The sequence below is a fragment of the Protopterus annectens genome, chromosome 2.part2 (assembly GCF_019279795.1).
Source record: "Protopterus annectens isolate FY-2018-M chromosome 2.part2, PAN1.0, whole genome shotgun sequence".
In the NCBI taxonomy this organism is placed as follows: domain Eukaryota; kingdom Metazoa; phylum Chordata; order Ceratodontiformes; family Protopteridae; genus Protopterus; species Protopterus annectens.
This window is the reverse complement of record NC_056730.1, coordinates 61,085,467-61,108,943: the sequence shown is the minus strand read 5'-3', so window position 1 is coordinate 61,108,943 and position 23,477 is coordinate 61,085,467. Positions and strand designations below refer to the sequence as shown.

Sequence of the window (23,477 nt, the reverse complement as noted above, 5' to 3'; positions counted from 1 at the left end):
GCCCTCGTGACGAAACCACGCCAACCGTGGGTAAATCCAGCATTAGCCACACCCAGGCATGGGTTATTGCTATATTAATTTGCTACTGAAGATTCATGTCCATTATGAAGGTGTTTGAGGAACCATTTGTTCTATGAAAGAATATGTGAGGATCATGTCTTACCTGACACAAAAGGCTAGACAAAGATCACCACTGAGGAGTGTATAACAGGCCAAGTAATTTGAGAGTGCCACTAGTCTCTCAACAGAGTAGTATGATGTCAAGTGATATGTTTTGAAATGTACCTGCGCTCCGCCGAAAAGCTACAGGTCAACATAACTAAAATTACAAATTCAGCAGGTAACTGCCTTTTCTCTAACTCAGTTGGCAAAATATGGAATAACCTCCCTTCACATATCACCTCACTAGCCTCCTTTCCTCTTTTCAAAAAACAACTTCTTTTACATCTGAACAACTTTTGGCTCTGTTCCTGTACAAATCCAGACTAATCTACTTTTTTCTTCCTTCTATTATATCCCCAGAAATCTAAATTGCAACCTTTCTTTAGGATATCAAAGGACCTAATTGTTCTGTAAAGAATTACTGTCTCTCTCTATATGTGGATAGTTCTATGTCTTATTATTACTTGACCAAGACTGAGATGTAAACATTGTTGCTCAATGTCTGTAACATACGAAATTATTGTAAATGATTTAATTTTTATAACCTTGTTTTATCTTGGAGCTTTTCTCCCCGGGCCTCCACTGAAAATGGAAGGGGTTGGGAGGGTGGCCTAATGGTTAAGGTGTTTGCCTTACAAATACAAGGTACAGGGTTTTCACAAGGGATGATTGGCTAGGCTTAAATGGCTCACAAGGGCAGTTAGCTTAGTACTAATCTATGAATCTATGAACCTATGAAATTATCCAGTTGGACTAGCCCGGTCAACAAATGTAAAATAAAATAAAAAAAAAAAAAATACCTACCAAACGTAGCATTGCATTCAGTAATGCTTCAGATAAGAGTCGAGTGAAGGAGATGTAACATTTTTCTAAATCTAAAAGAAATTTTCTTGCACATTAGTTGGGCCAGATAAAAGGATTTCCTAACTAATGTTGACTTATGATGGCTATAAGATACAGCATTGCCAACAAAGGTGCCTGGACTTTGATGAGCATGTCTGTTTAGAAGGGGGTATGCCATTTTAGTTGTGGTATGCATAAAGGTGTGGTCGACACCTGATGAGTGTGTCCATTTAGAAGGGGATATGCCATCTTAGTTGTGGTGTGCATAAAGGTTTGGTGGACCTCTAATGAGCATGTCCATTTAGAAGGAGGTATGCCATCTTAGTTGTGATATGCATAGAGGTTTGGTTTGCCACAATGCACTCACAGCAGCTGTACCTGCTGTTCTTACCTGCTTTTGGATTTAATTTAAGAAATCTCATTCTTACACCAGTTTTGGCATAGTTCAATCTTTGCACAAGCAGATGTATATCAGTGGATGAGCAAATAATACCTAGTTTACAGTCACCTGGTTCCAGAAAGATCGCTGTCACTGCATACTTTTCCATCCTGGTGTGGCAGTGCTGGTCTATGTGACAATGAAGTTATCTGTTACCAAGCATCACATAATGTATGGATGCATACTCAGCAGACTTTAAGGTTTTGGATTCAGCTTCATTGTAACTCCTAGGGATATATGTTGTGACTGGTGTTGTGGCTGTTTGTGTGAAGTTGACTTTTTGCTGTGTAGTCTAATGACCAAGGTTTCTTAATTGTTTGCCTGGGAGGCATTGGGAGTTTTTTCTTGTACTTCAATTGCAGATGTTTTGGATTGAGTTGTGCTGTGGGTGAGTGCACACTGAGATACCGAATGAGGTTTGAGCTGAGAGACTAAGGTGAGCGGTAATAAATACTTGTACCACTTACAGGCTGGATTATCATTGGGCAGTATTAAAGTTGTTTTGGTACACGAGGCAGTTTCTATACTCCCTTAGAGTTCTAAGTGCTAGGAAGCTGGACACAGAACAGGGAAAGAGCTGAGTAAGATTTCATATTGGCCAATAGTGTCTTGCAGATTTAAGGAATGTGGCTATAGTAAATTCCCTTGCATTATCCTGTAATGCTGTTCCTGTAATTAGTATAGACTTAGAAGGGAAGGATTCAACTAATATAAAGGTAAGAATATAGGAATCGCAGCACGAGGGTCAGAAATATCAATGGTAGTACTTTGAAAGATGGAGTAACAACACTAAAAATGTACGTGTAAGAGAACAGGGCTAAGCTTGTATGAGGTCAGACTGTTACGGATTGTAAGTGTCCTTAATAGATAAATGAAAATATAGAAGGAAAAGCCAATTCCGGTGGTAGATCCTGTCACCCGACCCTTTTCCAAAAGTTTCTGTCTAAAAGATTAAAATAAATAGGCAGAACAATCCGATTGCTTCTTAATGTTGTCCGGTTTATTGAGTTTCCTTATCAGTGCTTGGTCCAGTAGACTTCATCACTTAGGTGTTTAGTGAATGAGATTGCATTGACTTGATATGTTTAAATTAATTTGAAAAGGGGGTGTGGTAGATGACAGCTTTTGCCACTAGCAGTTAGTTTGACTCACTCTGTAGAATGACTGGGGCAAGGTAGCTCTCGATTGTAAGATACTCAACGCACAGACACAAATCCATGTCATCCTCTTTGCCCTAGGGACCATATAATGGGTAAAATAATGTTATACTGGCTAGGCTTGTAAGGCCTCTTAAGCTGTTAGCCTAGTAATCTTCTACAAACCTATGAACCTGTGGAGGGAAAGGCTAGTCTTCAGTTTGCATAGGTGGTGGTGTTGGATTGTAAATTTTGATACATGGTTTAACAAGATTTTTAGATGATGATATGACTTTCTGAGTTGCTCAATTTTCTGAGTAAGCTTCGGGACCCAAAGTGAAAGCATTTTTACTAGTTTTCTTCTGCAAAGTGTTATTTTCTATGGCAGGTTTCGCAGTAGTGAAAGTTCAACATATAATAAAAACACATCATAGTTCATAGTTCATAGTTTTAGTACTAAGCTAACTGCCCTTGCGAGCCATTTTAAGCTTAGCCAATTATCCCTTGTGAGACTCAAACCCTGCACCTTGTGTTTCTAAGGCAAACACCTTAGCCATTAAGCCACCCTCCCACCCTAATTAACCTCCCACCTCAATTAAGCCCCCTAGGCCTGGAAGAGCAGAGACACAGCCAGAAGGTTCCTATTTTCCATTGCTGTATAACCCTATTCAGTGGGAGTTATTTATTGATTTCTGTTGTGCCACCTCTGACTTTTTTGAAAAAAAAAATGAAAAAAAAAATAAAACAAAAATAAGAGTTTGAATAAGAATATAACTGAGATAGATTCTTCATCGTTAAAAGTTTTTCTGAAGAATATCAGCTGGTCCAATTAGACCTCCTGTGCAAATTGAAGACTAGCCTTTGCCTCTAACTTGTCCAAGACCTACTGGATTGTCCTACATATTTATTGTAATCTTTTAGAAACTTGTGGAAAAGGGTCAGGTTACGAGAATTACACTGCACACTGATCAATAAACTGACAGACTCTAACAATGGAATTGTCTTTTCCTTCCTAAGGTTCAGTCATTGGTCCCAGGGGAGCACGATTGCCTCCAATGGGTTGGGAAAGCCCACCCACTGATAACAGGAACCATTTTGGATTATTTGTCGTTAGTGATTTCTGTCACTGAAGTTCCTAAATGTAGTGTACCAAATGCACAGAAGTGCAACAGAAAACCTTTGAGTCACTTTCAAGGATATCCAGATGCCACTAGGCAATGAATGCTAACGGTGTAGTAGAACAATAAAAGGTGGCCAGACGTAGTCAAGGTTTAACATAAGTATCAAAAGTCTAACTAGTAGCCCTAGTAATCAAAAGGGCAGCGGTTATGTCACTTCAGCGATGTCTCAAAATGCCATTGAGTCAGCTGTGGAATGGATGCTAAAATAACTGGGGTGATCAGAAGTGAAATAAAACATAGTTGTGTCTTTACCATGGATGGCCTAGAATGCATTGAGCTGGTATGTAATCTATACAGAATTTAGCATCGGTACTCAGAAGTGTAGTGTATACTAAATTTAGCATCGGTACTCAGAAGTGTAGTGTATACTAAATTTAGCAACGGTACTCAGAAGTGTAGTGTATACTAATTTTAGAGGTAGTAACCAGAAGTGTACAGGGCACAGTCGCTGCCCTTTCAGGGGTGGTCCAGATGTCACAGAAGTGAAACAATCAGCAGTAACCAGAAGTGTTTTTTCTTTTTTTGCTCCATGTGGGTTATTGCATCATTGTCTCCCAAGGTACATATAATACTGTCATTAAATCCATCACAGTTTTCACTCTGATTAATTGTACTCCTTTTGTGCAGTTGCCTGTCCTCGGTATTTGTCCCGTGTCTTGTTGTGTTGCACATTGACAATGCACAATATTTGTCTTGCACCACATCAGGTACAAACTTTGTAAATTACTAATTCCTGATTGTGTTGAATGCATATTGTTATAATCTGAACATTTCCTGATGTATTTATTGAAAAGCTTCATACTTTTTTTTTTAGAATCAAAGACTTTGCTTAATACAGTATTGGGTATTAAACGTCCAGATGTGTGCCAGTTTTTATGATTTTAGTGATGTAGAGATAATTGGTTTAAATTGCAGATGTTCAGTTCTAATGATCCTTTTGTTGTGTCTTAACTTTTCACAGCTGCCGGACGAGTAACAGGAAGAGTTTAATTGGTAGCGGGCAGTCTTCAGCCCTGCCTCGACCTCACTCACCATTGTCTGCTCACACAGGTACAGTGTCTAGGTTTTGCATGTATATTATTCTCCAGTGCTGGCATTGTCGTAACTACAATTGTTGGGCTAAAATGTTATGAAAAATATGTTGTGCTCACAAAACTCAACTGTTTTTTACTACCCTTGTGATGGTATCTAGAAATTTGAAAGCTCAGGATTTTTCCCATTACATTATGCTTGCATGTACTGTAATGAGTGAGAACCTGCCAAACTTTGTGTGTGTTAAGGGTCAACTGCAGCTGAAACCTTATGTTCGTAGACAGTTGCAGGTTCATAGATTAGTACTAGGCTAACTGCCCTTGTGGGCCATTTTAAGCCTAGCCAATTATCCTTTGTGAGACTCAAACCCTGCACCTTGTGTTTGTAAGGAAAACACCTTAACCATTAGGCCACCGTCCCAACCGTGATTTTTTTTTTATCTGAATAGCAGTTAGATGCATGCAAACTCTTTTTTTATGCATAAAATAAATGTTATTCCCTGCCTTTAAATTATCCACATGTATTTGCTCCTCTTCTTTTTTCTTCCAAGGTTTCTATTGCTGAAAAACAGGGCATTTGTATAATTTTATTATTATATTTATTTAATGACATTTGTTGACCGGAAAAGTCAGACTGAGTCAGAAACCCATTTTCAGCAGAGGCCCGGGGAGAAAAGCTCCACATAAAGTACAGACAATTTGACATTGTAAAGTTGTGTTTACACATTACATTCTATTACAGAACATTACCATTTAACTTTAATATAATGCTACTTACAGTTATAGACATATTAAAGCTTAATGTGTAAATAGAGTAGCAGTTTACACGTGTCTGGCTAGAATACAAGGTAGAATTATATTTGTAAGATTGTCGTTGTAGGTATAAGTTGTTACTCATACATTCAACTAATTAGTTTTTCTACACATCTGGGCTGTATAGTACACGAGTGACAGTGGCCTTTTTTGTAATAATAATAATCTAACATGAATTACAGATTGTGAATTAGCTATTTTTTTTCTTCTTAAGGCACCATGTCTAAGCATATTTCTTTTCAACATCACTGACATTGCAGGCAGTTGTAACAGTTCTGCACCTCCTTAACCTATGGTGTTCCTGTGCCATTTTAATAATTTCACTGGACAGCATGCTGCTTACATTAACTCAGATGTCTTCCCTTCTGTATGTAAAATTTGGGATTGCATCAGGTACTCCATTTAACTTTTTTCTGGATTCATAAAATCTGCTAGTTTGTGTGTGTGTGTGTGTGTGTGTGTGTGTGTGTGTGTGTGTGTGTATGTGTCAGTAGTATATTTCTAATCTACATGATTTCATTTTTGTCATGTCATTTTACTGCTGTTATTTTATTTCCCTGTCTTTCCCTTCATTATCATTTATGCTGCACTTCTTACTCTGAATACTAAAACAGTAATATGTCTTCTTCCTCTGTGTAGGCTTTTTTGTGTATAGTAGTACAAACGTTTTCCAAAGTGTCACATCAAGAACATGGGTTAATGGGATACATAAATACTTTAATTCTGTCTATGGTATTTACATGACAAAATATAAAAAGCGTGCGTCTTTTATACTGTCAAAATATTGCTTATTTACTAATTAAATATATGAGCATTGTTACGCTGTTTCAAAAAAATCATGTTATAATATCAGCATGCAAGTCACAATTTTTTTTTCACCAACTTAGCTCAGTTTTATACATTGCTTACAGTGCTTTATCACAAAGGGCTACAACACTAATGAAAGCAATTATTGAAAAGAATGCAAAAATTCAGTGTATATGTGTGTGTGTGTGTGTGTGTGTGTGTGTGTGTGTGTGTGTGTGTGTGTGTGTGTGTGTGTATAAAGACTGATTGCATAATGCTGACATTGCAAAATATTGACACAGTTGAAATATATAAACACAAAATACTGACAAAATGGAAATTATAATAAGGACATTTTTGCCCGTTCTCTACTGCTGTGTGACCGCAAAGTTATATATATATATATATATATATATATATATATATATATATATATATATATATATATATATTTGTATTTATATAAATAGATATTTTGCAGGGGTGGGGAGGTGCAGAGGTGCTTTCCTGCAAAAACATTGACAAAATGTCATTTGATTTTGTCTGATTGTTCAGTGGTTTTCTGTGAGGTTAAATATCACATTTTTCAGTGTTTTTGAAGGGGGGTGTCCCCCATTCATCCCCACACCCCTGCTAATTATATATAGGATCATAGGAGGTTACTAGGCTAATGTCCCTAGAGCCCTTACAAGCCTAGCCACGTTTAACCCCTGTTCCCAAGAGTGTCTGTTATTAGCAAACACTTAATTCAACACCTGTTGTCTCTGTCCAGGAGGGACACCCTTGGAACCCCTGGGGTAAATTTCTTGTTGCCTAAACAATCGTCTAAATTAACCTTAAATAATAAACCAGCAGGTTTTGTTGATGTCACATACCAGGTTAAGGTCCTCAGAGTGAGTGACTAGTGTGGCATTAGACTTGCCTATGTGCTGCATTGCATATCATATGTGATTTATTTTTATTTATTTGATCATTTTTATAGCAAGAAGTTGTCTTCCATTGTTAAATGTTGGAAGTCTGACTTTGTAGGCCTCCAAGAGTGGGAGACTTTTGTCATGTTTGGCAGTTCCATTTTGATATTTCAGTCTTGGCGCAGATGTTACATTTTTCTCATTCTTGCATTTGAAGATGTATTATGACATTCACTCACATTGGATTAGAAGGGAAAACTGTAACTCTGCACTAGTCTGTTCTTTTCTGCTACTTACAAGACAGTCCTGTTGGTCATCACAGAGGCATTTCATTTCCAAGCTTGGTGCCTAACATGGCAGTAATCACAGCATTCATGCAGTGGTCAGGACCTGCACTGCCACTAGGAGTATATGTGCAGTGGTCCAGTCACAGTTTAGGACTTGTATCACCACTGAGAGTATGATATGTCTAGTGGTCAGATTACAGGTCAGGACTTGCACTGCCAGTATGAGAAGGATATGCCAGTGGGGAGATCACATGACAGGAATCGCACTGCCACTAAGAGTAGGATATGTCACTGGGCAGATCATGTGACACTGCTTGCACTGCCACTATGAGTACGGTATGTGCAGTGATTGGATCATTTGTCAAAACCTGCACCATTACTGAGTACAGTTTGAAGCATCAGCACAAGAGTTAACGTTTCATCTCTTCCACAAGAGAAGATGGAGAAAAAAATCTGGAGGCCAACATCTACACCATGAAGATGCTTACTATAGAGTATACTGTGTTCAGAGGCCATTAGGTGCGTCTCCCCCATGTAATCCTTGATTAATGCTGGACTGTAATGAAGGGAGGGTCCAATTAGTTTCTCATAAGCTGGACTTGTTGAGACTCATATCTGCAGGATTCAGCTTCTTTGTCCTGCTATAGTGCAACATTAAAAATTATATTTAATAAGTCAGGGGTCTAGAAGGCAATGCCTTATGGAAAAAAAAGGTGTAATTTACTGTACTAATCTTGGCAACTCTCTTTTCAGTGAATTAGAAGGGCAAAAAAGGCCAGACTGGTCAAAATCTCCTCCTCCCGAACTTGGCAAAAGGCAACTTACTGTTTACCTTTCCTCAGTTAAAGATTGTGAGAGGGGCACCCTAAAAAGCTCCCTAAGGCATGTTTTTTTTTTTTCTTGTTTTACATCTGATCATGAACGACCTGGTCTTGTGCTCTGCTCCTTGGAGACCCCCAGTGAATGTTCAGTGATTGCATGTAGTACTGACAAGTCTTCTTCCCAGTCGTCCCCTGTTTGTGCTTGGCTCTGAGGCATAGAGGTGAAGAGACTGCTGTTAGGCAGAGGGGAGAGTTTGGAATTAAATGTGTAGATTAAGAAATCTGCCTACTGTACGACCAAAAAAAAAACTGTTGAGCATAAAGACATAACTTCAAGCACTTTGCTGCAATGTCTGTGCCATGTACAATATTTATACTGCATTCACTTTTACCTTCCTCAATATGCACTTTATTATTCCTGCTGCTTTGACAACAAAATCTGCATTGTAATATCATGGTATTTTTAACATATGTAATGTTCATGTATATTTTTATACTGCAGCTGTGAGCACAAAGCATTTACTATTACGTGTTGAAAACCCAGTCTTGAATGAAGATCTCACTGCCAAATTCTCTGCTTTCCTGCATTCAGAATATTGTTTGTAAGATTTGTAGTTGTCTTTCTTTGCTTGCCTGCATTGTAAATATCCATCTACTCAAAATATTTGTTGTAAATCTGCATTTTGCTATTTTCTACCTGCATTGTTAGCCATTTCTAATTAGTGTAATGTGTATGAATATTTGATTTACTGAACTGTTGCCCTTGGGGGCCCATATCGTGGCTGAAGGGAGTCTGGTGACCGGCCAGATGTCAGTAAATAAAAATTATATTTGAAGTTTGTTGTGACTTGTCTTGGGTGTGCCAGATTACTGTTAGGAATGCTGGTTAATGTAGTACTGGTCCTTGTTGTAAACCCCTTGTTGTAACCCCCTTGTGTCCTGGCAACAGAGAACTGAAAGAAGCGACCACTTTCCAGATTTAAGTATTTTTTGGCTTTTTTTATCTGCATTGTCCTCTCTGGCTTTCATTTAACTAGCTAAAACTGTTTTTGTGTCTATCTGCTGATTTCTAAAGTATCTGCACTTAAAAGTAGCTTTTTTGGTCGACTCTGGTCGATTAATACTGTTCTTTTGTTAATTTAACTGCTGAGGCTGCTCACTAAAGTGTGCTAGCCTGTGTAAATCGATTTTACTGTTTGTTTAATTGCATTTCTGTGTGCTTTCTTGAAAAAACAAAAAACAAAAAAAATACTCCTTGTTTTCCTGCCTTTGCTCGACTAGTCTAGACCAGTATACAGGCTTTGCTGTATTCTGGACTGTGTGTAGTTCCTGTGTTGGCCATTGCCTTACTTGGATAGAAGGACATTTCTGAGCTCACCAGTGGGAGTGGGGAGCCTTGAGCAGCCTATCTGTCCTTGGGGGAACTGACCTCAGCACTTGAGCTGTAAATTATTGGTTGCTTGGGACCATTTCTAGCTCTTTTCAAGTTCCCTGTATAAAAATCCGCCTCAGGGCATTTTTTTCTGGCTATATACCCAAGCAGAGCTCCACGTGGTCCTGCAGAGGGATCCTGGCAACAGAGAACTGAAAGAAGCGACCACTTTCCAGATTTAAGTATTTTTTGGCTTTTTTTTATCTGCATTGTCCTCTCTGGCTTTCATTTAACTAGCTAAAACTGTTTTTTTGTGTCTATCTGCTGATTTCTAAAGTATCTGCACTTAAAAATAGCTTTTTGGTCGACTCTGGTCGATTAATACTGTTTTTTTGTTGATTTAACTGCTGAGGCTGCTCACTAAAATGTGCTAGCCTGTGTAAATCGATTTTACTGTTTGTTTAATTGCATTTCTGTGTGCTTTCTTGAAAAAACAAAAAACAAAAAAAAAAAAATACTCCTTGTTTTCCCGCCTTTACTCGACTAGTCTAGACCAGTATACAGGCTTTGCTGTATTCTGGGCTGTGTGTAGTTCCTGTGTTGGCCATTGCCTTACTTGGATAGAAGGAAGTTCCTGAGCTCACCAGTGGGAGTGGGGAGCCTTGAGCAGCCTATCTGTCCCTGGGGGAAGTGACCTCAGCACTTGAGCTGTAAATTATTGGTTGCTTGGGACCATTTCTAGCTCTTTTCAAGTTCCCTGTATAAAAAATCCACCTGGGCATTTTTGCGCGGTTGGGCGCTACAGGTTTAAACTATTTCTGGCTCCGCCAAGTCTACTCTTCAAATTTTCCCTTGGAAAGCTCTACTCAGTCTATTTAGCTGTATATATTAGCACTTGTTTTCGGGACTTCTATTCTTAGCAAGCACTCTTATACTAAAGTAAGCACTCTTATACTAAAGTAAGCACTACAGCCATCCACTACCCCCGTGAATACCCACTTCCTTTAAAGGCACAGCACTCCTTTTAATATTCTAGTATGTCGAGTGGTAGACCACTAACATCCTCTCTTGTTCAGCTGGTTAATCTGGGAATGTTAAGACAATGTTACAATTGTCTCATGTACACAGACAACCCTCTCCTCCTTCCTACTAACACATATATTTGTGAGAGATGCAACTATATAGCCAGACTGGAGGCTGAACTCTCTCAACTCAGGACTGACAAGACCAGACAGGAGGAGAAGGCACCCACACCCAAAGCAAAACCAGTCACACATAAAACCATCACTACTACAAACCAAACACATAAGAACACAAAGAATTACTCGGAGGCTCTTATAAAAAACTTACCAAAACAACAGAGACCTCCAAAGCAGACACCCAGAAATACACCCTCACAAAACATAACACCTACAACACATACCTCAAGCAACAGGTGTGTCACACAATCACAGCCCCTAAGGCAAAACACTATGCCAGAGACATTAGTAATAGGTGACTCTATAGTCAGACACACCGACGTCCCATTTACCAGGCTGAATAAGGAGAGGGTAACGGTGAGCTGCCTATCGGGAGTTAGGATCCGCCACATTACACACGCACTCAGGTCACTCCAAAGCAAGTACAAGTATGATGCAGTCATTGTCCATGCTGGTGTGAATGACCTGAGACGTACCTCCCTGGACTACATGAAAAGAGACATTGAGGAGCTCTCTGATTATGTAGCCCAGACTGGTATGACCCTGACCCTGAGCAGCATCCTGCCTTCACCAAGAATGATGCCTCAGTACTAAGACAAAATGATCAGTTTTAACAATTGGCTTAATCACTGGTGTCATTCTAGGGGGATCCAATGTCTGTCAGCCTGGGATGACATGCTGGACAAGCCGCGTTGCTTCGCAAGGGACGGCTTGCACCTGTCACCACTGGGCTTCCGGATACTGGCCAAGGCTCTTGCCACCCCCATAGTGCCTTTTTTAGGCAATGCTCAAAAGACAAATCAACCTCCGTAATAAACAAAAATGAAAAAAAATTAAGGGTAATGCTGCTCAACGCCAGAAGTCTAAATCTCAAGATGCAGGCACTCGAAGCACTTCTCAGTATGGAGAACATCGATGTCTGTGCAGTAACTGAAACCTGGTTCAAGGCTCCTGAGAGCACTCCAGCACTACCAGGCTATACCTCATATCATGCTTTTCGGCCTCATGTTCCAGGCCGGACCACAAAGGGAAGGGGGAGTGTCCATTTTCATAAAGGACACCTACGCCTCTCGATTGGTGGCTACCCAAGAAGCATCAGAAACTATACAAGTTTTACTCACCATAGGCAAAACTGCCATACAACTGGTCGCATGTTATAGAACACCCTCCCAATCCCAGGCATCCCATCAAGCATTCCTGAAGACACTGGAGGATATGAATGTCACACCAAACACCATCATATTGGGTGACTTCAACTACCCCAACATAGACTGGGCCCACTATTCTAGCCCTAACACCCTAGCCCAAAGATTCTTAGAATTCATTAACTCGAATGCTATGGAGCAACTGGTCACTTCTCCTACGAGGGGAGATAATATACTTGACCTGGTTATCACTAACATGGGGCCCAAATGCTCCGCACCGGATGTAAACCCCTCACTAGTAAGATCTGACCATAAATTGATCACGTTGGATGTACATATCCCACCTCCACCCCCAGAACAAAAGACTACAGTGAAAAACTTTTCAAAAGCTGACTTTACGCTCCTTAAGTCAGAAATGGTATCCTTTAAGCCTACTGGGTTAATGGAAACCACTTCCCAAAATGCTGAATCCTACACAAAAGCCTTCTACGGACATCTCCAAGAATGCATGGATCAAGCAATCCCTCTCCACCAAGGGAAGACGCCCGGTTTGGTGGACCCTGGCTATAAACAAACTGTACAACAAAAGAAGGAAGCTACTGCAGGACAAAGCCAAATCCCACAAGGAAAAGGCTTCCCTGATCAGCACAAGTAAAAAACTACGTTCTCTCATAAAAACATCTAAAGCCAACTTTGAGAGAAAGATTGCCAAGGATACCAAGGACAATCACAAGGCCTTCTTCAATTATGTCAGAAACTTGGGAGGAATTTCTCAGATATGCTCTGAGTTGGTACACAACGACAAAAAATTCACTGACCCTACCGACATTGCCAATATTCTGGCAGATAGGTTCAGTGCAAATTTCTCCCCTCCCTCACCCCTGAAAGGTGAAATAATTATCCCTGCTGAATGTAACCTACCTGTCATCTCAGACGTACAGGTAAAATCAGCACTCAACAAAGCAAAAAACACAGCATCTATGGGACCCGATGGTATCCACGGTTGCGTGTTACGTGAACTTCAAGATGAACTAAACCCGCACCTAAAAACGCTATTCAATCTTAGCCTCACTGCAGGATATGTACCGGAACACTGGCGCACAGCAACAGTGGTCCCACTCCACAAAGGGGGAAATTCCACTGACCCTGGTAACTACCGACCCATAAGTCTGACCAGCCTGGTCTGCAAGGCTATGGAAAGAATCATCATGGAACTCATAAATGGCGACATTGGGGATCTGCAGACCCTTGATCCCACCCAGTTTGGTTTTGTAAAAGGCAGATCCTGCCTCTTAAACCTGGTTGACTTCTTCGAGTCGGTCACTAGTGCCATCGACGAGGGCAAGGCTGTCCACACTGCCTACTTGGACTTGGCTAAAGCCTTTGACACAATACCACACTCTGGCATCATAGACAAGCTCAGCAGCCTAAATGTAAATCCATATGTCACAAGATGGGTAGCAAACTGGCTAAAAAACAGAACCCATAAGGTCAAAATTGCTGGAGCCATGTCAGACTCAAAACCAGTCATGAGTGGTGTCCCACAGGGCTCAGTCCTGGGACCGCTCTTTTTTGGCATTTACTTCTCAGATGTGAAAGCAAATATGGGAGGATTATGGCTGACAAAGTTTGCAGATGACTGCAAACTGGGTGCCATAGTCAATTCACCTGCTGACACACACATCCTACAGAAAGGTTTCACTGAAACGGACAACTGGTGCTGGAATCATGGCCTCAGGCTTGACGCCAAAAAATGTATAGTCATCCCCCTTGGGAAAAACAAGGTACCCACAAATTATCACATAGACAATAACCCACTGAGTACGGAAGAAGTAATCAGAGACCTGGGGACTCAAGTTGATAGTGACCTCTCCTTGACAACCATATTGCCAAAGTGGTCAGAAAGACTTTCTACCTTGCTCATCTCATCATGAAGGGATTCTCATCCAGATCAAAGGAGGTCATTGCACCTCTATATTCCTCTCTTATCAGGTCCATGATTGAATATAATGCTCCATTTGGGATGTACCTCACCCGGCACATACAACAACTGGAAAGACCCCAGAAGTACCTCACCAAGAGGATCATGGGACTCAAACATATGCCTTATCCAGCTAGATTAAAGAAACTCCATCTCTATTCAGTAGCATACCGCCTGCTCAGAGGTGATTTGTGCCTAACATATAAGGCCATGTCCAACCAAGAACTGATGGACATGCTCCATCTCAAAAAAAATCCAAATCCACCAGAACCACGCGAGCTAAGGATTTCAACCTCTGCACAAATATAAATAAGACATGCTGGAGGGATAGATTCATAACACAGAGGTTACCCGTACTCTGGAACAAAATCCCAGTTCATGTGAGACAGAGCCCTTCATTGGCACTGTTCAAGAAAAATCTCGATGCATGGATGGGAGATCGTAAGTTTACCCCGGGAGTCACCTCAGTGTCACTACTAGACAGAGGTATAGTATACTAAATAATGGGGTCCCACATGTGTCACTACTAGAGAGGCGCAGCTATATAATACGGGGTGGCGAAAGCCACATCACTATTGGCTAGGCTTGTAAATGCCCCAGGGCAGATAGCCTAGTACACTACTATGAAACTATAACATTTACTTTTACATCTCATATCTGATTGGATATTTATGACTAATGCTAATTTCATTCTGATGATGCTTTCCTTTTTGTTTAATTACTCGTTGGTTTAAATGGATGTGTTATATAGCACTGTATTTATTTTATATATTAACCCCCCCCCCCCAAAAAAAAAGTTCTTTCTCCCAAATTTAATTGTGTACTTTTATATTTTGCTGTCATGTTTCATTTGAATCATTTGCCTTATTGTATCACTTTTTATTCATTCACTAGCTTTTTCTCCATCTCATTTCATTTGATAGCGGGATGTTGGCTTATGTATTTCTTTTTTTAATACTAGTAGTAAAGCCATTGTGTCGTGATATCTGTTGAAACTAGTGAGTTCTGTTTTCTACAGTTTAATCCATTGCTTCTCCTGTGGTTGAAAGAAAGTTTTCCTTTCTTCTCTTATTTGTAATTAGGCATTTGAATTACATTAATGCCTTTCCAGGTGTGATGTTTGTAATAAATAAATAAAGTATTCAAAAACTAACTTATGTGAAAATTCCAGTCCTCGTTACACACAAATAAATGAGAAAAACAACCTGTGATATTTCACAGGTCGATTTTCTTGTTGTGCCACTTTGTTACAGAGAAAACGGAAAGTACCTTCCATGCCAGGTAATAGTTGATGTTAATTTATTAATTCAGCGAGTTAAGGTTTGTTAAGAATGTGAATACAAAAGTTCACTTTTAAATTTATTAATTTACTCAGAGTACACTAAACCCAAAAAACTGTCTCCTGGAGGTACAGCAGATCTTGGACTACCAACTGTGCAGTCATGTTTTATGAAGAGTTTGAAAACTACAGAGCTGGCAGCAGTGTGTGACATGCACTGTAGTACCCACTGTACAAAATTAATGCATATGAAAGTAATTGTACAGTAATGATCATAATACAAGAGAAGGTATGGGTTAAGGTACAATGAGAGCATTGTGACCTGTTGATCAGACATCAAAGTGATCTTTGGGGTGACAGCTCCCACAATATGTAGCTGAGTAGGCTGGGTGTTTGTATTTTTTCACTTGAATATGAAATGCACATTGATGCCAGACTTCAATAGAGCAGTCATACAAAGCTTGCTGTCATCATTCATTTCTGAGGTTTGATACCGTTTGTAGTGGAATCTCTTTGCACTCTTGGAGGCATGTTTGCTTCTCACAAATAACATTTCTTTCCTTCTGGTTGAATGCTATCGGTTTAACAGATGCGTAATGTAAAGCTAGAAGCCACTGGCCTTATAAGACTCTGCCATTACTAAAATTGTTTTTATTCTGGTGTTATTCCGATCTGTGGTAGATTTTTGATGAAATGAGCAGTACTTCACAACTGCCATTCAGGTTTGTTTGTGGTCTAGAGATGTTTTCATCAGTTCACTGTGAAATGACAATGGTGCGCACGACAGAGGAATATTTTTCTCATTTGCACCTGATCACCTGTGACAGAAATATAGTGTGACATGGATAAAAATAACAGCGAAATGATAGAGTTCTTTATTTTGTGAGTCATAGTAATCGTTGGCTTTAAAATACTATTTTCAAATTTGTATGGTGACAGTAATAATGAAATGGTGCTTTGTGATACCTTAGATTGCAGTTCTGTTGTAGGCAAGTCTTGGAAGTTTTCCTCACCTAATGTGCAGTGCACACTTTCTGAGGAACATATCACATGATGACTGAAGTACAGATGCTACTTTTATGGTTGACTGTGGTCATCCTGTGAAAAAGAAAGTAGTTTTTGACTACTTCCAGGGTAATTTTATTGCGTCCTCGCTGTTGAGAAATGAATGCGGCACGATCAGCCATTCTAAACTGACTAACTCTAAGCAGTTTCTAGTTCAGTGTGTGTTAGTTTTATACTTTATAGAAAGAGCTTGTTGCCTGTTTTGTGAATCTGGTGACATATTTTGGATGTCAGAAACAAATTTTACCACAATTGTGTACCTATGCACATAAACTCAGATATGCTGAGGCTCTTAAATTCAATCTACCCAAACCTCAAAGGCCTTACATGGTCTGCCCTCAGCAACCTCCCAAACATTCTACAAAGAAAACACTCCCCAGAACACACACAACCGCTACCTCACAATGTCTCAACCTTTAAGCCCTTGAGTCAAACTGCCACATGACTCAATATATTGGTCATTATTGACTTTGTTGTTAGACACACTGATGCCTCCCTCACCAGGCTGAGCAAGGAGACACACACCTTTAGCCGCCTGTCAGTGGAAAAGATCTGCAGGTTTATGCATGCACTCAGAACATTGAACATATTAGGGTTAATTACGCAAGATGTACCTCCCTGGACTATATGATAGAGCTTTCAGATTGTGTGCCCTTGGCAGGTATGAGCCTACCACTGAGCAATATTCTACCCTCTTCAAGGATGGTACCACAATATAAACAGAAGATGCTTGAATTTAACAATTGGCTTAGTTAATGGTGTCATTCGAAGGAGGTCCAATATTTGTCAGCTTGGGAAAACATGATTGACAGTCCATGCTGTTTTGCCAGGGATGGTCTGCACCTATCCCCACTAGGCTTTCATACATTGGCCAAAATATCATCTATCCTTACAGTGTCTTTGTTGGGTGATGCCAGTCTGATAAACCTTCCAACATAGTCAGTTCTGTACAACATAATTAAAGGTGCTGCTGCTCAGTGCTGGGAGCATCAACAAGAAGCTGCACTGCCTGGAGGTGCTCCTCACCCTGGAGAGTGTTGGCAGTTGTGTGGTTACAAAGATGTGACTTAAAACCATAGAAGGTCCTCCATGAGTACAAGGCAGTAATGTTTTCCATACATTTAGACCAGCTACTGCACAAGAAGGAACAAGAGGTGGAGGTTTATCAATCTACATAAAACGTAATCAGATCTCAAGACTGCTCAAACAATATGACATGCTTGAGCTACTGTATGTCCAGCTAATCTTAGTAACATCTCATACTGTATCCTTTCTAGCTATAGATCCCTGTCTGTGACCCAAGATAGCCATACCACATACTTGAATGTACTGAAGTCACTCACAGATCGGCCCAGCACCATATCCATTGGTGATTTAACTATCCCACCATAAACTGAGATACATGTACAACCACTAACATGCAGGCTCAAAGATTCCTGTATTTGGTAAATGTAAACACCCTGGTACAGGTAGTCTGCACACCTACTAGTGGTGCAAGTATCCTGGATCTGGTTCTCACAAATTTGAGGGAATGTTGCAACTCCCCACCCCACCCCCTTGTGTAATGTCTTCACTGGTTAGATCACAGAATCAAAGTGGTCACCCTTTAAATAAATATAAAGGCTGAACTCCAAGCAAACCCTAAAACCTTTAAGAACTTTTCCAAGGTTATCAAACTGTTGTTAAGCAATGGCATAGCTGAATTCCAAGGCCTCCGAAAGTCCAAGAAAGTGATGGCCTACATGGAAGTGTTTACAGAAACCCTGTACAGCCATGTAAATAAGTGCATAGATATAATAGTGCCTAGCCAAGTAAATATAGAACACACACCAAAAACAAGCCCTCTTGGTGGACCCTGAGTATAAATAGGTTGTACAACAAAAGAAAAGAAAATTCTCTCCAAAAGTAGGAATGACAGTACCCAAAAGACAAAAAATTCCTTCATCAGTATCAACAAGCAACTCAGGGGACTAATCGAGTCCATCAAAGCTAACTTCAAGGCAAAAATAGCTTCCCCAGGCTAAGAGTAACCCTAAGGCATTTTTCAGTCATATAAGCAACTTTAACACCCAACAGTGTGCTAAACTAACAGTAAATGGAACTTTCTCTACTGAACTGTGGGATATAGCAAATTTGCCGGCTGATAAATTTAGCTCTTATGTCACCCCAGTCCGCCTCCAGGAAATAATCTCAAACATTTCTCTCTCAAATATCACTTAAGAATAGAGCTTCACTTGCTAAAAACACTACATCACTGGGTCCTGATAATATCAAAGGATGCCTTTTAAATAACTTGAAATATGACCTGTCAGGCCCTCTTGAAGGCGTCATCCCTCGGGAATAGAGGACTGCAGTGGTCATCCCTCTGCATAATGGCGGACCATCAACAGACCCAGGGAACTACAGACCCACTAGTCTTGTATGCAAGGCCATTGAAAGAATTATTGTGGACATGACAAACAAAGACATAAGAAAGCTTCAAATGCTGGACACATTCCAGCTTAGCTTTGTCAAGGGCAGGCTATGCCTACCAAATTTGGTGGACACTTTTGAGAAGGTTCCTATAGCAATGGATGAAGACAAAATGGTACACACTACCTTCCTTGACCTGGCAGAGGTTTTTGACACAGTAGCTCACTCGGGTATTACAGACAAATTTTGCCATAAATCCCTGTGTCACCTGATGGATAGACAAATGAGTCTCATGTAAGACACATTAAGTTAAGGTGGTAGAATCAACCTCCACCAAGGGGCCTGTTACTAGTGGCTTCCCACAAGGTTTGTTACTGGGACCTCTCCTGTTTTGTAATGTATTTTTCTGAAGTCCAGGCAAATATAGAGGGCCTTTGGCTCACCAAATTTGCTGATGACTGCAAGCTAGGTGCAATCATTGAATCCTCCAGAGATGTAGATATTCTTCATGAAGGTGCGACATGGACAAAAAACAAATGCCAGAACCGTGGCCTAAAACTCAATGCAAAAAATGCATAAATTATACTTGGTGGGAAGACAACCACCCCTGCAAATTACAGCATTGATAAAACTCACCTAAACGTAGACCACATGGTAAGGAACTTGGCAATTCAGGTTTTCAGTAAACTGAACTTTGATCACCATGTGTCCATGCTAGTGAGAAAATCCTTCTATGGGGAGCAACTTTATAAGTAAGGGGATGGCATTCAGATCTAAGGAGATCATAGCCCCACTGTACTCAGCCCTCATTAGACAAATAATTGAGTGCAATGCACCTATCAGCATGTACGTGACCAGGCATTTGCAACACCTGGCGTGGGCACAGATGTTCTTCACTAAAAGAATACAGGATGTATATATGTCCTATGTGGACCACCTCAAAGCCCTGTCCATGTGTTCTGTCTCTTACAGATTACTGAGGTGTGATCTGTGCCTAACCTACAAGTCTCTGATTCAGCACTGCTGGATCTGCTACACATTCACAAAAAAAAACACCACTAGCATTACCAGCTCTAAGGATCTAAACCTCGTCTATTATATAAACAAAACATGTTGGAGGGGCAGGTATGTGTCTCAGAGATTACCCCTTCTCTGGAACAGACTCTTCATTCATGTGAGCTCTTCCCTACACTTATTCAAATACAGTTTGGTCCAATGGATGGAAAACCGGAAATTCATCTCGGCCTGTCACCTATGGCCTTTATTGACCGAGGCAGTTTTTAGATACCTAAGGCACAGGCATATACCAAAGCCAATTCTACCCAGTGGCATTGATAATTGGAAAAATTGGGGTGTGAATGGCTAGGCTTAAAAAGGCTGTAGGGCTGTTAGCCTAGTAACCTCCTATGATCTTCTCTCAGTCCCCCACTTGCTGAATTCTTGGCCATTGACTGCATCTGCAGTAAAGAAACCAGCCACAAGCACTCAAGGGCTTTAAAAAGAAAATAAGTCACTGTAGATATCTAGCTACATTTCCCACTTAGCCTTCTACTGTAGAAAGTACCTGGTGTAAAGCGGAAATAAGTGGCTCTACCCATGGCTAGGGATAACAGCTGCTCCCCACCCCCATGAGCTGTAAATACATTCCCCAGTTAAACTTTTTCTTTTTAGTTATCAGTAAACCAAGATAAAGCTCTAGGCAAAAAAAAAGGTAACCCAGTAGGTACACTGGAATTGCCAACTTGTAAAATAGAGACAAAAAGATACTTAAACTGCCACTTTTTGTCTGCTTCAAACTAGGTATCTACCCAGAAAGGACACAGCTGAAATCAGGTCTATAGATTGTTTTTCCCTACTAGATTCTAATAACTCCTAACAATTTGGCTATTTAGACATGTATGGCTATTTAGACACTTAACCTGCAATCTTTAGCCTGGGGGCGTTCTTACCCTGCAATCTTTAGCCTAGGGGGGTTCTAGCCCACTCTGTTCGCTATGCTCACTTCGCTCCCCTCCCTGCCCCCTATTCCCACCCACCCCAGTACCCTCTAGATTTATTCTTAGCCTTAACCCCACCCCTAATTACCACCAATTAGGCTACACCACTAGTCATCCCCTCCCCCTACATCCAACACAATCATGCTACTACCTAATATAATAACAGTCCTAACCTGCATAGTTCTAGCTCACGTTACATCCTACCACAGTCACATGCCCAAACAACTTCCACTGTACTCTCTCAACACCCTCCCTCAAACATTTACACTATAACTACACAACCCCTGCCACCAAAAACATCCTCCCAATACACACACTCAATTACCAAACACCTAACACTCAAAAATAAAATATCTTTAAGGTACCATAAGCAATTTACTATGTATATAAAACATATCCTTAACACCCTCTATAAACTAGCCCTCACTGGAGACATCCATCCAAACCCTGGTCCTCCCACATCCACCCCCCCCCCACAACCCAACTCCTAGCCAAGAAAAATACAACAAACCTACTTATAATGTCCCTAAACATCAGAAGCATATGCAATAAAATCCAAGAACAACATGCCAGCATAAGCATATATTCCCCAGATATTCTCTTCCTAACTCAAACCTGGCTCAAACCTCACATCAAAAGTGAGGAAATACTTCCACCTGAATACAACATCCTTTGCATAGACAGACTGTCCAAAAAAGGAGGTGGTGCAGCATTGATATTTAAACACCATCTCAATATTCAACTCCTGAACTCATCTGCCCCTCACCACAACAATGAAGAAATCCTTTATGCTAATCTCAAACTAAACCCAGACAAAACAGTCATTATCATAGGATGATATTTCCCGACAGGGCAAAATATTACACCCCTAGAAAATCTCTTGAGCTGGGCTACTCTATCTCTACCAGAGGAAACCATCATTCTCAGCAACTTTAACATTAGCTGGCTATCTTGTAATAAGCATCTCCCAACCATTCACCTTAATCTCCATGGGTTCACTCAACTCATCCAATCCCCTAACCGGATCAACAAAAACCCTAACAATCATACCTTACTTGACTGGATCGTAGTCAACAAAGCCCCTCACTCTTACCTAGCAAGCTGCTTACCTGACAGTCATAGTGACCACTCCTCCACTTTCCTAATTCAGCACCACACAAAGTCTCAAGCCCATTATCCACAGGCAGATACGGAAGAAGTCCAATTTCAACCCCAACTCCTTCATCTCCTCCCTGCAAAAAAACACTAACATCTGGTCACCACTAAAATACCTCAACCTAGATGAGGCTGTCCACTTCTTCAACAGTACCTTCCTCTCCATCCTAAACACCCATGCTCCTGTAAGAAATGCCAAAGTCAGATTTAGGCCTGCCCCATGGTTACAAAAGACCACTAGAACCCTAATGAAATCCAGAGATAAGGCCTGGGAGCACTGGCGACTAACAAAAAATAACTCCGGCAGTCATTCCTTGAACTGCGCAAAAAGCAAATAAATTAGACAAATCCCTCTGCTATAAATCCACCCTAAACTCTACCAACCACAACCCTATGTAATTTTGGTCCATTATTAACACTATCCTCCACCCAGGGAAGGTTGATATCCCCCAGCCATCCATTCCCCCCTCCTCCAGCAGTATTGCAGAATCCTTCAACGAACACTTATCTGAAACTATAACATCTCTAAACAAACAACACTTCCCTACAACAGCCTCCTCAACTCCTAACCCTAAACCCCCCACTCCTCTTTTCTTCTTCATCTCAGTACCTACCTCCAACATAAAAAAAACTATTGTCAAAACTTAAACCCACCAAACTCGCAGCCGACTACCTCCTCTCTGAATACTTGAAAATTGTAGCTGATACACTAGCCTACCTAATTTCAATTCTAATCAACCATTACATAACAGAAGGCTATGTTCCCTCGATATGGAAAATATCCCACATCATTCCCCTCCACCGACCTCTCCAGTTACTTCCCCATTGCTATCCTCTCCCCTCTCTCCAAGATACTTGAAAAATGTATCAACACCCAGATCTCCAACTAGCTCCTCGCTAATAATCTCCTCTCCAAAACCCAACATGGTTTCAGGCCATATCACAGCAGTACCTCCCCTCTGCTCTCCTTCACCAACACTATACTTCATCACAAAAACAATGGTCTCTTCTCTACTGCTGTATTTCTAGATCTCTCAAAAGCCTTTGACATGGTATCTCATGAGCTACTACTCTCTACACTCCCCAACCTCTCCTTCTCACAATCAGCCTGCAACTGGTTCCACAGCTATCTACACGGATGCCAGCAATCAGTAATCTCGGATGATAACCTATCATCTCACCTCTCATTTACTCTCGGAGTTCACCAAAGGGTTTATCCTTGGCCCTCTGCTATTCTCACTTTTAACTAACAACCTACATACTGCCACCACACAAGCATCTCTTTTACAGTACTCAGATGACTCTACTCACATCTGCTCTGCCTGAAATCTACCAGAATTACAACAGGTCACACAGGAATCATTCTCTTCTGTAGAAAGCTGGCTATCCAATGTTCAGCTCCTACTCAACCCAAGTAAGACAAAACTTCTCCTGTTCCAACCTTCCAAAGCCACCCAAAACA

The 23,477-nt window shown here is 40.6% G+C and overlaps 1 protein-coding gene across 1 annotated transcript in view; it reads left to right on the top strand.

The window, feature by feature from the left end:
* Positions 1–23,477, top strand: part of LOC122795920 (microtubule-associated serine/threonine-protein kinase 4-like) — an 809,687-nt gene that overhangs the window by 70,438 nt on the left and 715,772 nt on the right. Inside the window, exon 2 of the mRNA XM_044064403.1 lies at positions 4,723–4,811. Within this exon, the coding sequence (XP_043920338.1) occupies positions 4,723–4,811 (89 nt within the window). The remainder of the gene's footprint in view (positions 1–4,722; positions 4,812–23,477) is intronic.